This window comes from Pocillopora verrucosa, chromosome 10 (assembly GCF_036669915.1).
Source record: "Pocillopora verrucosa isolate sample1 chromosome 10, ASM3666991v2, whole genome shotgun sequence".
NCBI lineage: Eukaryota > Metazoa > Cnidaria > Anthozoa > Scleractinia > Pocilloporidae > Pocillopora > Pocillopora verrucosa.
Window position 1 is genome coordinate 12,674,797 of NC_089321.1, and position 18,819 is coordinate 12,693,615.

The 18,819-nt window shown below is 37.5% G+C and overlaps 1 protein-coding gene across 3 annotated transcripts in view; it reads right to left on the reverse strand.

Moving 5' to 3' along the window:
• Positions 1-18,819, reverse strand: part of LOC136283834 (uncharacterized) — an 85,155-nt gene that overhangs the window by 25,359 nt on the left and 40,977 nt on the right. For 2 of the 3 annotated variants that reach the window (XM_066173182.1, XM_066173181.1), the window contains exon 10: positions 11,617-11,637. The exons of the other annotated variant lie outside the window; for it this stretch is intronic. In XM_066173182.1, coding sequence (XP_066029279.1) covers positions 11,617-11,637 — 21 coding nt within the window. The remainder of the gene's footprint in view (positions 1-11,616; positions 11,638-18,819) is intronic. 3 annotated transcript variants of the gene reach the window in all.

The window sequence follows — 18,819 nt, forward strand, 5'->3', positions numbered from 1 at the left end:
TGTAAGCGTTACGACTGATCACGTTTACGCAACGTTTCAGGAAAAGTCGGCATCTATTCTCCATTCAGTTGTTATGAAAACCTAAAATCCTCAACGTAGAAGACAAACCAACGAAGTTTGAACGGTCAAAAGGAGATCTTGGTCAATTTTAGAATTTAGCAAACGCATGGATTTACACTGTTTTTAAGATGTTCCTAGTTGGAAACTAGAGATATATCCGCGGGTTTGAGACAATCCGTAACCCCCATTGGTGTATAAACTATGCACTGATGTGCTTTTTCAGCCAGGTTAACGCCTGCATTTTGAGAATTCTTTAGTACAAATTAGTGAATTCTTGTTGTGCAAATTAAGGTCGAAGAGAAGGGTCTTCTCTGATCACGCTGGTATGAAAATATTTCAGCTAAAGTTTCCATAATTTGTCTGTGAACTAACTGAATATATCTTGTAACTTGTGTCAAGATAGAATTCCGTGAGCTATATCATTGCAGTTGCTGCGCGCTGGAAAAAATCTGTGAAATTTACACTTTCGATCGCTGTTCACAGGGATGGCCAAAAATCATTTTTGGTTTGTGGCGACGCAAAAAGAGAGAATTGGAGAACAACTAAACTATTTTTGAAACACGTGTCCTAAACCCTTTTCATGGGCAAAAAAGAAAACTTTTTTTCCGACGTGAAGTCGAGAGGACCGCTCTTGGCGAGAGCGGCACTTAAATTAGTTTAACAGACTAGAAAATTAGGTTAAAAAATATGGAGTTCATAACTTTAACACGACATTAACTTTCCGGCACGACTTTAACTTTCCCGCACGACTTCAACATTTCCGCACGACTTAAACATTCCGGCGCGACTTTAATTTTTGGGCATGATTTCAATTTTCCGGCGCTACTTTTTAGGGCACGACTCTTTCATGGCAAAACCTTTAACTTTTTCCACCAGAAGATTCACCACGAGAATCAACTCTGCAAGTCATGATCACCGCCGGCCGATCGCAATGTAAATACTCTAACACTGTTTGGTAAGAGCTATGAATAAATTTGCAATCGGGCAAAACTAAATTGGATAAGTTTCCTCCATCAAATTATACTTAGTGTGCTTGTCTTGCACTCAATTTCTAGAATATATATATCAGTTAACAACTGAGGATAAAATGTTTCCGTTGACTTGAGTTAGACTGGTTCTCTATATCTCTCTCCCTAAACTTCTGCCTTACAAAGTTCTTGCGAACAATCGAACGAGCATTTGTTCAAGTATCGCATTCCTTTGCTAATTGATTTCTAAACGCACGTGTTTGGATATCCACGCATTTTCGGTTAATTAAAAAACACAAGCCATGCTGCTATTTTAATTTTGAGCAGCATTTACTTATTCATTTGCCGTTCACCGTTGTCCTATAAAACGCCATTCTCAACGTCCCTGTAAATTATGTTACATTGTCAATACACGAAACTTGCTGATTAAAAAAAGAAAAACAAAAAAACAAACAGAAATTAGTAGTTATGAATAAGATTGATAAATCATCGCACTAATCTATTGATTTTATGGAGACCACTCATGTACCCAAAAACCAGGCTGAATACATATCTATCACTAAATATCTTTTTGCGAGATGTAGAACACGTATAGAAAGAAAAATATTTAAGACGGACTTTTCTAAAGTCCACAGAGTCCCCTTATCTCTTTTAGATTCCTGAGAACATGCACACGTTGGAAAGACGCACAGAAAGGGAAGGGACGGGGGCCCACTTAAAATTCAATTTACTTTGTGAAGAAGATAAAAGGTGAAAAAAAAAAACAGCTAGCAGCATCCTATTATTCAGTGAGCTGCTACACACTGGAGATGAAAGGCTTGAGCAAATAAAATTTGGGAGACACCAGAAATAAATCTATATTCTCAAAGGCTAAGAGTGATAAAAGTTAAAAAGTGAAAAAATTAAACTAATTCACCTTCACCATCGCAGCCTATTATCTCTGTGTTACTTCCAACTCTGAAAAGTCAATCGCCATTCCCAAGACCTCCCCCCTCCGCTTTAATTTAAACAAATGATATGAAAAATAATATGAAAATTTTGTGAAAAAAGGCGAAGAAAAAGATAAACGATTTTTGCCCTTGTTACCTCTCTCAAGTAATGAGGAGTTTCCATTAACCAATCATATTCAATACACGATTCGATGTAAAGTTGTGAGATGTGACATGTCCATCTTTAGATTTATTTACCTCAGGAGGTAGAAAAAACAGTCGTAGCAAAAACTAATTTGTACAACGAGAAAACAAAGCGCTCAGACGCTCGAAATACCGAGCAATAGAAACCGTCAGAGAAGGTAGCGCTTTAAACGGATCAGTTGAGATGGAATACCTTGGTCATTTGCGAAATTCAGTTTACACCGGTCCATTCTGGCATGGGTAATGCGGCGAGATTTCTCTCTCAATCACTGGGATTCAATTTATAGCTTCTCGCTTAGAATTCAGTATACCAAGCTACAGTGCTGTTCTTTTGAAACCCTTCGCGCTCAATGGGCGATTCGTGATTATTTGAACGAATGATTTCCTAACGATAAATTACTTAAACTTCTGGTCAAATATCATAGCATTATCAAAAGCGTAGCTACGCCGAAAAGGCAGACTGAAAAATGTGGTCTCAAAGATGAAATCCGAAATACGAACAGAAACCTCTTGGATGGACCAGGCTGGCACAAACTTCCGCAGGTTACAAAGTTTTAGTATTCAACGTCCAGAAAACTGGTGGAAGGAAAAGGCGGGTTGCAGATTTCACCAGATAAGATTGCAAATCTATTTTTTTTTTTTAATGAGCCAATTCTATCTACAAGATTCTCCCAGTGAGAGAGGTCAGTTATGAACATTAAACGGGATTAAACTCAGAAAAAATGCTCCACCCAGATGAACTACAGTGTCAGCACTAAAAGGTCAACAGACATCAGTCCTTTATATATTGTCACAGTACCTGTTTTATGCCCTAATTTCAGTATGACCGCATTTTTTCTAGTCACGAAAAAAGGCGACTCCAATATTTTGAAGTTCGTGATGTACAGGAAAATATACATTGTAAATTTTGATGTACCACGGTCCTGCCGAAAAAGACTACATTTATAAAAAAATGTATCAGACTTTTATCCTAAATTTCATTTTCTTTTTCAGACAGCGAGCTCTGGGGAAAGTACCATGGCATAAACCGCCATAACATGAACCGCCATAGCTTTCAGTCCGTGATAACTGTCAATATTCAACTTGAAAGATAAAGCGTATTAACGGTCGCGCATAAGAATCACCGTTTACTTAAGCAATAAACCACACTTACTATCGGTTCACCTGCGCAAGAAACTGCGTAGGAGATGTTAAGAGAATACGAGTAACGCTGTTAAGCCACAAGCCGGAGACAAATAGGAGGTCTTTCAACAAATTGATCAGCGGTAAGTACGTTATCTTTCTAGATAAAACCATCCCTACTTTTGTTTCTCGTTGAGTGCACAGCTTGTATTAGGCTATGTGATCATGGAGATTTCAATGACCCATTGCCACACATAGTTAACTTCCCTCTTTTTTTCTCTCGGTGAATATAAAAAAAGAAATGAAAAAGGGGATAACATCTAATGATCGAGATAACAATGAGGATCAAATGCACCAATGACAGCGCACTAAAACACATCAATAAGAACAAATAAATGTGCTATACAAGAACAGCGACGAGTATATATTGCACTCTAAGTAGAGAGAGGAGAATAAAGTAAAGCTGTTCGACTTGTAGTTCTCGTTGTCAAGGAACTCATCCTATAAAATCAAACAAAAGAATTTGTATTGTTGTTGTCGATTTACTCCAACTGAACAATTATCCATATACACTATAAATAGACTGTAAATAAACACCTCCAAGTTATTATAATTTCTAATTTTTTGGAAGTCCACTCAGCTTCGTGTTCTTTGATGGTATTCAGATTTCCAGTTTACTTTACGGCTAGTGCATGAGTCTCTTTGTCGCTAAACCACTCAAATCAGTCTCTAAACCATAGATTAAAAAAAAAAATGTATATATATATATATATATACGGCGAAAACAATTAAAAGTTGTGACCACATCTTTAGTCAAAAGCTCTTACTGGCTCAAAAACCTGTGTTAATCACAATCATCAGAATTATCTTAATCAATTAACATACTCGACTCAATCCTCTCACTGCTATAAATCTCGAGCCCTAAAACCGGCCAATTATGAAAGATAACATTATGATTGTTTTAGCTACAAATAGAGAAGGAATTGGCCATCCTTTATTGAAATGGCACCGAGTTATAGCCAACACATTGCTTGAATAAAAAAATTACCTCAAGTCACAAAACTATCGGACTTTGCTGACTAGATCCTAATTTCTTTGCGAATGTCCTGATTGCCCATATTGCGTCGGTTTCATTTTTAAGCGCAAGTTTGTTTTAAACTTTTCAATTTAGAATGATTCATCCTACCATAGCATTCCTGAGTCAAACGAATAAATAAAGCATGATAACACAAGAGAATGCAAAAAAGTACAAGATATCAGATATCTGTAGTTATTTAGACTATACCTTCGTTAAAGGCATATAATCAATGTAATCATGTTGGCCTATCAAATTTTTAGTTACTTGGCACTGTAATTGGAAGGACATGGGAATCGTCAAGTTGTTAGAGACCAAGTCCACGAGTTAGAAAGCAAAACGCTTTAAGTCTTTTAAATTCATTAAACTTTTCTTTTCCTAGCTACCTTCCACCTCATGCTCTTCAGAAGGTGTTGTAATTTCCCGTTTATTTGACCTCTAGTCCATGCGTTTATTTGCCGTGAGCTGTAAGAAAATGCTCCAAAAAACGTCAATATTATAAAGGTCAATAGAAATCTGTGAGGAGAAAAAATAGAAGATGTCTCCTAGCGATGCACGAACTCCAGAAAGTTTACGTCGCTTTCCAGGGTTCACGAGATGCCGCCAGTTTTAATTGGAACGCCCCACTGACAGCGCAAGTAAAGAGGGACTCGCATGTAGTGTAAGTCATTGCAGAGAGGGCTTGAAACAAATTAACTTGACAAATCTCAGTTGCTATGAAAAATTGATTTTATCACCCAAATGACCGATGCCTTTCGTATTCCCCTAGTGGGTACGGGATGATGTCTTGTTTCCAATGCTTTCAATCTTGGATATTCTGCTCTTCTCCATTCCTATATTCAGCAAATTCTAGCAAATTTTCCGCCATTTATAACTGTTCCGGCAGATTCTAGGTGTTGTGTGTCCTTTGAGAAAAATATATCGCTATGCAAGCTACATATGGCCAGGCGCTTTGCCTGAGAAAAAGCAAATCGAGCTTTTCAGTAAATTCATATTGTGTTTTGCTACCTTCAAAAATGTTCAAAATTTCATTTTATGCTTATCCAAGTGATAATGGCGAAAATAATGATAATGATAAGGAATTTATATAGCGCTAAAATTATAAGCAATATAATCAAGCTAATGTATAAGCAAGCTAATACATCAAGACAGGACTTCAGAAGTCATGTAGGAATAGGATCCAGCCGACAAGAGGCATTGGAGGATTTTTGAACAATCTTAGACACTTCTTCGATGGGTAGCGCGGAAAAACTCTCCAGATTCTCCTTAAGAGTAACAGGAACGAGTCGAGGTTCTTGAACTTGAAACTTGTCAAGATTTTCCTTTATGATTTCAATTTTTTTTTAGGAAAAAGGTACCAAATTCGTTACCTAGCTTTGTGGGGTCAGTGTGCTCTGGAAGAGCCGTCTCAAGTGGTTCCCTACATAAAGAATTAACCACACGAAATGACTTGCGAGAGTCACCCGCACACTGATCAATTAGGTTTGAATAATAATTCACACGTGCAGATTTAAGAAATGCAGAGTACTGATTACGAACTTTATGATAATTATTCCAGTCACCAGGCAGGTCAGTTTTCACGGCTCTCTTTTCAAGGCGACGACGTTGACGCTTGAGTTGTTTAATGTCATCATTAAACCATGGGACCTTTGGACGATTAATCATAATCCTTGTTTTAAGCGGGGCAAACTTATCCAGTATGTCAGTAAGGGTCTTGTTAAAGCAGTCGGAGAGTGCATCAATGCTGTCCCAGTGTACGCTTGCACAAAGCATAGAAGCGGCAATATAATAATAAGATAATACAATGAGACTTTCAAGTCAAACTGCATCATATGTCTAGTACATGCATTCAGTGTATGATACGATCGCATCACAGGAAACACGACTTCTTTCTAACCTTGCCAATTCTTAATTTTCAAATTCAAAAGGAAAAATAGAAGCGGGGCCGATCGACTGTCCCGTACCCAATGCACAGTTCAAGTCCAAATAAATTAATTTTAAATTTTCCTTGCGGCGCTATCACTAGAGCGTTCAACCTTCGATCGACAAACTAAACTACAGGAAGCGTTTCCTGGATTTCAACTGAATTATAATTTTTTTTTCTCATTGCATTCTTGCTCTTCTTGAAAGTTTCGAATTAACCTTTCAATCTACTGGTACTACATTCGTTTGTTAGCTGTTTAACTACTGCGCATGCAGTGCTTTCAGTAAGACCCGGCACCCGCTTCTGTGAATCGCTGGGTATACTTCACCGGACTTTGACGCGTCCAAGTCGAATGACAAATAAATAGCACAGAAAATTATAGTCAATTTAATATTGGAGTAGTCTTTGATTGTTAGATTTGTTCTTCTCTGGAAGTTTCCTGTTTCTGTATGTTCTGCACGTTTCGAATGTTTTACGTAAATTCATCATGCGTGAAGTAGGAGTACACATTGTCGCTTACTTAGAATAATCTTCAAGTAACTTTCTGCTAACTAAGACTTCAAATAATTTTTGGACAAATAAAACATCAGCAGTTCTTGTCGACTTCTGGTGAGAAAACAAACTTGAAACCAAAAATTGTAAAAATATCGCGCCATAACACGTCAAGTAAATCAAAGTCGGAACTTTTTTGCACAGATGTTAAGTTTTTATGAAACGCTTAACCGAGGACCACAAAGACAGAAACAAAAACAGCCATTGAACACTTTGGCGACCAACGTACTGTTTATTTACGAAACAAAAAACCTGCAGTTGCCGTAAAAAGCGAAGAAGATTGTGTTCTTACGGTTATTGGTTAGCCAAAAAGCACTGTTACTTAGAGGCAATGTCAAAGAGAAGGGGGGCAAGTTTCTAAAAACTACTATGGAGCTGCTTCAATGGAGCGTTAAACAAAATGATTTCCTTTTAATCAACTTTGTTGATAATTCGAATTGGCCACCGTAAAGAGATTCAAAGACCTACAACTCGAGTGTTAGCCCCTCCCCTCCCCTCCTATTCAGGTCTCGCTTTTTCCTATCCTCTACAACCAGATTCACTTTGTACTACACCTTAATTTATCCTTATATCGTCTATTGTAACTGCACCTGGTCGTCAACATACGTATCTAACTTAAATAGAATTTATTATTTGCCAAAGCGAGCTGTGCGGGCTATCACCAACTCAGACTATCGAGCCCATTCCGCTCCTTTATTCTCCAAACTAGGAATTTTAGATATTTTCAAAGTCAATACGTTTGAAATTGCCAAATTCATGTTTTATTATAGAAATAACTTTCTGCCTCCATTGCTTTTCAATCTTTTCGTAACGAATAGCCAAATTCACAACTATGGTACCAGAACAGCCAGTAATTATCGAACACATTTGTGCCGTACAAATCTCAAGCAATTTTCAGTTCTCTGCCAAGGTCCTAAAATTTGGAACTCTCTTCCTGTTTCCGTCACTCCTTCGTCAAACCTTCTTAGTTTTAGGACAAAAATGCAAGAGTTTTTACTTAAATAATCACTGAATTGGCCAAGCCGCACATTGCAGCACTTTTTCTTTACTTCAGTTATTAATGTAAGTGAGGTGCCTCTCCCATAAGCCCGGTGGCTTCCTGGGTCTCCTTGCCTTCTAGCTATAACCGCTGTGAATAAATCTTTTGTATTGTGTAAATATGGCAAATAAAAGATGATGATGATGATATGAAGCCGCAAGCCGGAGACAAAATTACACAAATGGGGAGGTCGTTGTACAAACAGAGCATCAGTAACTACGTCATGTTTCTATATAAAACGATCCCTTCTTTTGTTCTCGTTTAGCGCCCAAAAAATCGAGATTGTTAAAATAGGGTGCTTGTCAATAAACAGACTGACGTAAATCAAAATCCTTACGTGAACATGGAAACGCTTAACCGAGGACTACAAAGACAGAAACAAACATATAGCCGTTGAACACTTACGCGTCTAACTGTTTATTGAAAAAAAATGAAATTGCAATTGCTGTGAAAACCAGAACATTAGCAGATGACTTAGAAGAAATTGACGGCTCGACGAATGTTTACGATCTGATAAGAAACACGAATCGTGGGAACAGTTAGAATTCATTGGCTGACTGATTTATTCAATTACCTTATGTAAACATTATTAGTGGACTGCATCAGTAATAATACAAACTTCTGTAGACGAGAATAACAGATTAGTCCTAAAGTTAAGTTAAGTGAAAGAAAAGAAAAACTTGGATCACAAAAAATGTGTTCTGCGCTTCGAGGCAGGACCGGAGACTGATGGGCTTATTTCCAATTGCAAGCAGAAGAAAACTCTGTAAACATTGAGCAACTGTGAGTCAAAAAGTGATGTATGGAGGGAAAAAAATAGAATCCGCCTTGACTAGAAGAATGAAGGTTTGGATCGTAGCATCAAAATTTGAAAAACGTTTCCGAACATGTGCATGAGGAAATTTGATACAAACATGATATTACCTTGTATTATTTTTGTACCCTGCGTGCCGAAAGTGTTTGGTATTACTGTATACGGGTTTGGATGGTTACCAACATTCTGGATCTTTCTGTGACTTCTTGGAAGCTTTCAAACAAACTTACATAGTAAAACCTAAAACAACTCGCGATCTTAAAGAGTTCTTTTGGGCTAATTTTACCCATTTCCGGCAAAAAGCGAAAAAGATTTTGAGTTTCCGAGAACATAATGACTTAAATTTCGGTAACCAGTAACTCTATGTCCTTTCAGAGGACCTTTATGTGAAACTCAGGCAGCAGGTTTCCATGTCAGCGAATGAAAGATTTTGATCAGAAATAAAACGAACAGATATACAATTGTAATACAAAGAAGACTATTATTAATTCGACTGATTGTTTGCCGAAGTTTAACACCGAAAACTTTCTTGGAAGCCAGTTTATTCTCATTAGGACCAATGGGCCAACCAGAAAGAAATCGTTTTTCACATTATCCTCCGACGGGTGCTTTACCAAGGTAGCCCCGTACTCCATATCTCATTGAAAGCAGTGTAATACTTAGAGGCAATATTTATTAACTGAACTAAGTGTTAAAATAAAGAGGGGCAAGTTTCCAAAAACTAATGTGGTGCTTCGTCGGTGGAAGATATAAAGATACATATATATATATACATTTTCCTTTTAATCAAATAAGTTGATATTTCGAATTGGTCACCGTAAAGAGTTTCAAAGGCTCATAACTCAAGCGTCAGCCCCTCCTCACACGTTTCCGGTAAACCCTCAAAAGAAACATGAATATTTGCATATTAAATTAGGTAAAAACCGCGCATACACTCAAAAGAATAATCAATCAAACAAATGGCTATGGGAATGTTAGTTTTCACGGTCGATTTTACGCCTCTTACAAGCCACGATTTACCCTTCTCACTTTCATTCTAGATATTATCTTACAAAAAAAATTGAATTTTTGGTATTCAGTTTGAAAAACGCATTTACATACATTCAATACATAAATAAAAGTTAACAAAAACAAATACAAGGATTATTTATCGCAGAAATGTCTAATTAAGCAGCGCTGTTGCCCCTGTTGCTGTTCTTTATGAAGTCGCTTGCTCACGAATTTTCTTTATCTTCTCAAATTATAGTCTAAAGTGCAAGCGAAATGCGAGCCTCTAATACCAAAACAAGAGAAAACAAAACAGTTGCTGTTAACAGGCTAGTATCTGTTACTTGTTCCTTTATGCATTCTTGTTTGTTTTCTCCTTTTTATACTTCGCGTACAGTGTGCAACTTGTAAGACTATGTGGAATTAACTTGAGAACTACAGAGATTTAGTAACACAGCCAACTACATTTACTTTTTTTTCAGACGGAGGAAGGCAAGCAAACTGAGAATTACTACGAAGTAAGATATAAATAATCTCAGTTCCCTTTTGATTTTGATGAGAATATACCCGTGGATGAGAAAGCCTCACTGATTACTTACGTTTGAAAGAGGGGGGATTGTGGAAACAGCTTTTAGCTCTGGTCGTGTCTCTCAAAGAAATGAAGGTTTACTCTCAATAAACCATGACATGTTTTGAAGTGAAGTGTTGCTGAATATTCAAAGAAGCCCTTTATTTTGTCGCACCGGCGACGAGAATCAAACAAACAACTAAGAATGCTCACCGAAACAGTACAACAAAACGTCCAATTGAAGATTTTTCAATCAAAAGCTTTCACTCGGAAAAACTCTAAAAATCTCAAGTAAGAATGAAGGGCAACTTCCGCGCAAAAACTTGTCGACACTTGCCTCGCAAACCTTTCTTATTTCGCTTCAAAAACCTATATAAATAACCGTCGATAAGTTTGAGGTACCGTTCCAATTAAATTGGTTGAAGACTTAGCGATGAAAAGTTCAGATGAATTTCGATCACATTTGAGAGAAACTAAGCAACTAGATCGATGTCAATTTTAATGGCTACGCAGAGTCTGATTTAGTGGAGAGAAAATGGACTGATGTGATGACTAATTGCTTTCATCAACATCTTTTATAAAGCAAAACTTATGCTTCATATACAAAGGTGACTGCTTCATTAGGGTTTCTAAACACGAGAAAACCGATGAATGAACGAGGCAGCGAGACGAGTGCTTTTATTGTATTTGAGTGTTTAGAAACCCTGATGAAACACGAAGCTCGAGTTTATGGAATGGCTTCTCCAAAGGGTCTGATTTATTTGCAATAAACACAAAAGCAAAACAGAGATCATGCTTGTATTTAGTTTTTGCTTTCTTTTGTTTCATTAAAAATGAACAGATTTGTTAGGCAGTGTGATGAAATATGTTTTTGTGTTTTTTCCAAGAGCGGCTTTTTAATGAGAGGCAGTAGCACTTTGCATTGACCTCGTCTGTTGCGATTTTGAAAAGTGGAATAAGCAGCTATGCCAGGATAAGTCTTGCCAGTTTCGACCACCAAAGAGGCCAAAAAGAAGTTTCTTTGCTCGAACTTTCGAAGACCAAAAGAGTACAGTACAAAGAGAAACATTGCGGTCACACGGAAAATAATTTTTTTTCCTGAGATGCGAAGGAAATTGCTTATAATTAACTACCGTATTTCGGTATTCCCGAAAAATACGGGCCATGACCATATGTAAATTTCAGTAAAGTATAAAATTCTGAGACTGTATTCTGGCATGAGTAATGCGGCGAGATTTCTCTCTCAGTCACAGCGGTTCGATTTACAGCTTCTTGCTTAGAATTCGGTATACCAAGTTGCAGTGCTGCTCTTTTGAAGCCGTTCGTGCTCAAAGGGCGATTCGTGATTATTTGAACAAGTAACTAATAAATTACCTTGAAACTCTTTCTTCGTCGCTACAATGAAAACAAAATGTATAATTACGATAAAGTTTGCAAAATCATCTCAGTCCCATAATGAAACGATGTAGAGAACCTACAGATCTGGTGGCTGAAGGGAGCATAATGTTTCCCAAGTATTGACCCCCGCGAGGTGTCTTATTCACCCAGAAAACGAAAGTATTCTCCTAATTCCAATGGTGCATTCTACACGTAAATAAAATTCAACGGAAAAAAAAAAAACAAGGGTTATTTATTCGCAGAAATATCTGATAAAGCAGCCGCTTATCTTCGCTGCAAAAACAAAAATAAAAGTTTTCAAGGTAAATGGGAAACCCGAGACCAAACCTAGCCCACATGGTCACACCGCGAAACAGTGTTTTATGTGTACATTGATAGGCCTTAGAAACCAGGCAAGGTAACGATTCAATTAAGGCCTTGTGCAACTGTATTTCTCCCTTATTCCAAATTTTTTCCGATCTACGGTATCGTTGGGAAATGAAAAGAAAATAGAAAATTATTTACGTTCCTGAACGATGCCATAGATCTGCGAAAGCATAGAATTAAAAAAGAAATACAATAGCTCAAGGTCAATCGCACATTTATAGTAAGATACTTAAATCAGTTTAACACAATAAAAAAAAATTAGTTAAAAAATATGGAGTTCATAACTTTAACACGACTTTAACTTTCCGGCACGACTTCAACTTTTCGGCACGACTTAAACATTCCGAATATGGACACCGCCGGTCAAAATCCGCGGGCGGATGTGGACCTCCTTCGCAGATTTGGACCCCTTACGAAACTTTCCTTTTAAGTATCAATTGTGTCATATTTGGAAACTAATTGTATTTGGAAGCTTTTTGTCGATATTCTTTTCAGTGACAACACAACATTGCTCAATAAAGATAAAGAAAAACAGCCATTTTGTTCCATTTCTGCCGCATTTCTTATAGCGAGTCGTACCGTATACGTAGGAATAAAATACGAACAAAGTACAGCATTCGAACTATTGAAATTGTTGTAGTAAATCCTTGCTTCTTCTGATGCGAATCAACATTGGTACAAAACTTCATAACAATAGTAGAGACTGTTGCGTCCAGTCACAAGAATAACTCAGTCTGATTTTCTAATTAAATAGAATTAAACAGTTTCTGAACAAGAACGAAGTAGCTGCTCTTACTACAAGTCGTTCGTAAAGCCTATGATAAATAAAAAATGTTTCTATTCTGAACTATTGGAACTCTCAGCTTAATTTTTCTCTCCAAGAGAACATAACTGGGACAATTACGTTCTCTTGATCTTGAACTGCATGTAACAAATCCGACAAACGGATAAGGTATTGCGTGTGTCTGCATCAAATTATATACTCAGTTACTTACATTTAACAGGTGTAAATGCAAAGAAGCTGCTGACCAGCATGTCATCACAAATCATCGGCTCAGATTGCCAATCACAAAACAGACATTTAACAAAAATCTGGAGCATGTCATGAACGAGCTCACCGACGCAAATTTTTTGGGCTTCAAATTAAAAGGCACTTGTTTCTAAAAACAGTTCCCACTGATTAGGGTCGTGCTGTAATTCGAAATGAGCAACAGGTCTTTTTAGCGCATACTTGTTTCTCTAGTACGTTTCATATGAGGCCGGAAACAGTCACACGAGTGAGATATAATGAACATTAAAAATGGCTGTATATGTTGAAGGCTGTAAATGATGCCCCGGTCCCCAAAAACTCACGCAAAAATTTGTGCCCTTGCTCTCTCTGAGATGTGAGTACAACTTATCGCGTGAGCCGTTTTTTAACGGATATGCTAATTGATCAATCAAAGAATTAAAGAAAAAAAATAAAGGAAACAGGGATTGCTCGATGAACTGATCTCCTTAACGATCAGACATTAGATAAAGTAGCATGGACTGACTCTGAAACGGACTTTTCTTCTACTGAATCGGCAATATGAGAATGACATGCGCGTAAAGAGCATAACTTTCCAGTTTCAAAAAAGCTGGCAGTAACACAAAGTTTTGCCCAGCAAATTTTTAAGAGTAAGTCGAGCTAAAATACGAATTATTCTAAACATAGACAAAAGTAATCATCGCCGAAATGCTAACTTTCTTAATAAGGCGAAACTGACACTTATCAGAGCCAGAGACGTTCATGTCAGGCACCAAACAGATTTGATGGATATGAGCGAAAAGGATCCGTGAAGATGAATGGACATACGTTCTATTAGTGATTGATTTTTTCAGCCGTTTGCTTTGGCTTCGTCCTTTGGAAAGCAAATCAAGCCAGGTAATTGTAATTGAACTGAAATGTAATTATATGGAGTATGGATCGCCTGAAATAATCCAGTGCTACCAAGGAGGGGACTTCAATAAAGCCTTGAAATTACTTTGCGATCGCATGAATATAAAATTGATTTACAGTCGCCCGCGCCATAACCAGTCACAATTCAAAGTAGAACGTTATTACAGGGCACTAAGATCAAAGATGGAATATGACCTTCGAAAGATAGGTCAAGACGGTGTAAAGAGGGCGAAACAGCTCCCTCGTTATCAAAGAATTCTAAATAACGACCCCAAGGAGGTGATAGCTTACAAAACACCATTCGAAATATACTTTGCGCGAAATTGTAACGCCTTCAGAGAGAGCAGATTACAAGACGAAATCCTTCCTAATGCTGGGAGGGTTCGCCCAACTAAGAATTACCGTTACCGGCGTTCGCGGCAAGCTTCGAAATTACGAAACTGAGCTAAAAAAGCTACGAGCAGATGTGATAAGCGGATGCAGCGAACACAACTTCGCTTAAATCCATCTCCGGTTTACAGCTGCGGAGAAAAAGTGTATATACGTTTGAGAGGGAAACCATCGAATAAACGGCATGTGACGGAGGGTCGTATCGAGAAACAAAAGATCACGTTGCACACCTATAAGGTTTCATACACCTCACCACTTTCAGGGAAGGAAGAGAGGAAATGGGTCTCTGTGGAGTATCACAGAGATGCACACCCTGCTAAACAAAAGCCAGAAGGAAATTATTTGCTCTAACTTTTAAAGTACAAAAGTACTCCATCCGGGGAGTGTGTTCAAAGTGTGCAAATTCTTGAAAAAATTTGAAGGTTGAAGGACCTGCATAGCCTCTCTATAAACTTCTGCCTTACAAAGTTCGTTCGAACAATCGCACGAGCATTTGTTAAAGTATTGCATTCCTTTGCTAATTGATTTCCAAACACACTTGTTTGGATATCCAAACGCGTATTTTTGGATGTATGAAATAATTATATGAGCCTAAACACAATTCCAATTGCTATTTTTAAGCAGCATTTACTTATTCATTTGCCGTTCACCGTCGTCGTATGAAACGCCATTCTCAACGTCCCCGTAAATATGTTACGTTGTCAATATATGAGACTTGCTGATGAGGAGAGTTAAATTAAAAATAAAAAAGAAATAAGTAATTATGCACTTATGTAATTATAAATCATCGCACTAATCTATTGATTTTACGGAGACCACTCGTGCACAAAAACCTGGCTGAATATAGATCCATCGCTAAATAACTATTTGCAAATTGGAGTAGAACATGCATAAAAAGAGAATTATTAAAGATCGACTTTTGTAAAGTCCACAGAGTCCCCTCGTCTCTTTCAAATTCCCGAGCGCATATCACACATAGGAAAGATGTGCATAAAGGGAAGGGATGAGGAGCTCACATGAATTTCACTTTACTTAGTGAAAAAGACACAAGATAAAAAAAAAGAGGTAGCAGCATCATATTGTTCCTTGAGCTGCTACACACTGGAGATGAAAAGCTAGAGCAAAAAAAAAAAAATTGGGGAGACAGCTGAAATAAATCTATGTTCTCAAAGCCTACGAGTGAAAAAATTTAATTCACATTTACAACCGCAGCCTATTATATTTGTGTTACTTCCAACTCTGAGAAGTCATACGCCATTTCACAAACACACCCCCCACCCCCCCCCGCTCAATTTAAACAAATAATATGAAATTTAACGTGTGAAAAAAAGCGAAGAAAAAAGAGCAACGATTTTTGCCATTAACCAATCATATTTAAAACACGATTCGATGTACGTTGTGAGATCCGACAAGTCCATCATCAGATTTACAGATTTATTTACCTCAGGGGGAAGACAAAACATTCGTAGCAAAAACTTTTATATACAACGTAAAAATATAGCGCCGAGACGTTCGAAACACCTAGCGCTAGAGACCGTCAGAGAAGGTAACGCTCTAAACGGAGCAGTTGAGATGGAATAGCTTAGTCATATGTGAAATTCAGCTTATACCTATCCATTCTGGCATGAGTAATATGGCGAGATTTCTCTCTCAGTCACTGGGATTCAATTTATGGCTTCTCGCTTAGAATTCAGTATACCAAGCTACAGTGCTGTTCTTTTGAATCCCTTCGAGCTCAATGGGCGCTTCGTGATTATTTGAACGACTGATTTCCCAATCATAAATTACTTGAACTTTAAGTCAAATATCATAGCATTAACAAGAGCGTAGCTACGCTGAAGAGGCAGATTGAAAACTGTGGTCTTAAATATGAAATCCGAAATACGAACAGAAACCTCTTGGATGGACCAATCTGCAACTGAGGCTAAGACACTTCCGCAGGACACAAAGTTTTAGTATTCATCTTCTGGAAAACTTCTGCGAAGAAAAGGTCGGTTGTAGATTTCACCAGATAAGAGTACAAATCTAGTTTGTTTTTTTTTCAACCAATTTTATCCACGAGATTTTTCCAATGAAGGACGTCAGTTGTAAACATTACACGGAATCAAATGATTTAACTCATAAAAAATGCTCCACCCAAATGAACTACTGCGTCAGCACTAAAAAGTCAACAGATATCAGTGAAGAATCCCCCCGGCTAGATGTGCCTCGTTCTAAGGCGTTTATGTATTGTCACAGTGCCTGTTTTATGCCATAATTTTAGTATGAGCGCATTTTTTCTAGTCACCAAAAAAGGCGACTCCAATATTTTGAAGTTTGTAATAGATTATACATACGCTAAACAGGAAAATATACATTGTAAATTTTGATGTACCACGGTCCTGCCGAAAACGACTTTTATCCGAAATTTCATTTTCCTTTTAAGACAGCGAGCTCTGGAGAAAGCACTATGGCATGAACTGCCATAGCCTTCAGTCTGTGACAACTGTCAATATTCAACTTGTATACCAACTGAGAGTAATGGGAAGATAAAGCGTATCAACGGTGGCGCATAAAAGTCATCGTTTACTTAAGTAATAAACCACTCTCACTATCGGTTTACCTGCGCAATAAACCGCGTACGAGATGTTGAGAGAATACGACAAAAGTTGTTAAGCCACAAGCCGGCGACAAAAGTATACAAATAGAAGGTCGTTCAACAAATTGACCAGCGGTAAATACGTCATCTCTCTAGATAAAACCATTACTACTTTTGTTTCTCGTTGAGTGCACAGCTTGTAAGGCTCTGTGATAATGGAGATTTCAATGACCCATTGCTACAGATAGTTAACTTCCCTCTTTTCCTCTCTCAGTAAAAATAAAACAAAACTGAAAGATAATCCCGGGGGATAACATCTGATAATCGAAATAACAATGAAGATCAAAGGCACCAATAACAGCGCACTAAAAAAACCAATAAGAACAAATCAAAGTGCTATACATGAACAGCGACAAGTATGTGTTGCATTTTAAGTAGAGAGAGGAGAAAAAAGTGAAGTTGTTCGACTTTTAGTTCTCGTTCTTGTGAAACTCGTCCTATAAAATCAAACAAAGGAATTGTTGTTATTGTTGTTATCGAGTTACTCCAACTTAACAATTATCCATATACACTATAAATACACTGTGGCACCTCCAAGTTATTATGATTTCTAATTTTTTTGAAGTTCCACTCAGGTTCGTGCTCTTTGATGGTATTCAGATTTCCAGTTTACTTTACCGCTAATGCATGAGTTTCTTTGCCGCTAAACCACTAAAATATATTTATACCGGGTCAAAAAAAAAATAAAAGTTGTGACCATGCCTTTCGCCAAAAGCTCTTACTTGCTCGAAAACCTGTGTTAATTACAATCATCAGAATCATCTGAATCAATTGACATGCGCAACTCAATCCTCTCTGTGCGGTAAATCTCGAGCCCTAACACCGGCCAAATATGGCCAGGCGCTTTGCCCGAGAAAAAGCAAATCGTACTTTGTGAGTTTTCCAGTAAATTCATGTTGTGCCTTGCTACCTTAATACATGTTCTTAATTTCATTTTATACTTATCCTCTTGATAATGGCGAAAATAACAAAACACGACGAGACTTTTAATTCAACCTCCTTCATATGTCCAGTGCATGTATTCAGTTTATGATGCGATCATATGACTTAATTAATTCTTAACTCTTCAAGTTCAAAAGGAAAAAAAGAAGCTGGGCCCATCAGCTGTCCCGCGTCCAATGCACAGTACAAGTCCAAATAAAATCCAATTTAAACTTTTCCCTGCGGCGCTATCACTAGAGCGTTCAACCTTCAATCGACAATCACTTAGTGCTTTAAGAGTATAGATCAACAAAATAATTTAATGGCCTTATCATTTTTATATTTCGACCACTGTTGCGCTCTTGGAAATGTTAAGTATGACCATATGGCAAACGAAAATGATCAGTGCTAGATTTCTTGCTGTTTCCTTTCAGCTGTTATATTTTAAAATGACAAAATTATCACTAGTCGTGTGCAAGATCATTGATCACTCTTCTGAAGACGTCTCTAGTAGGCATTTTGGGTAGGTGAGTGAAATCGGAGGTGTTTTGCCGATTCCTGTTGATGTAAACACCAGGGTTAAACTATAAACTCTTGCATTCAGTGTAATACAACGTAACGAGGATCAGTTCCAGTCATTGCGCACTAAGAATAAAAAAAGATTAACGATAAAATATCATTAGCTTTCATTAAAAAAGAAAAAGGCCAGACATATATGTCATATATATGTCATATGAAATGAAATTTCTTCAAGAACTGCTTACGCGGAATAATGCATCTCTTAGAAATGAAAAAACTTCAGGAAACGGAAAGTATACTCATTTCCTGGATTTCAACCGAATTAGAATTTTTTTCTCATTGCATTCGGATAAGTTCTCTTCTTGCAAGTTTCCAATTAATCTTTCAATCTACTGCTACCGCATTCGTTTATTAGCTGTTTAAC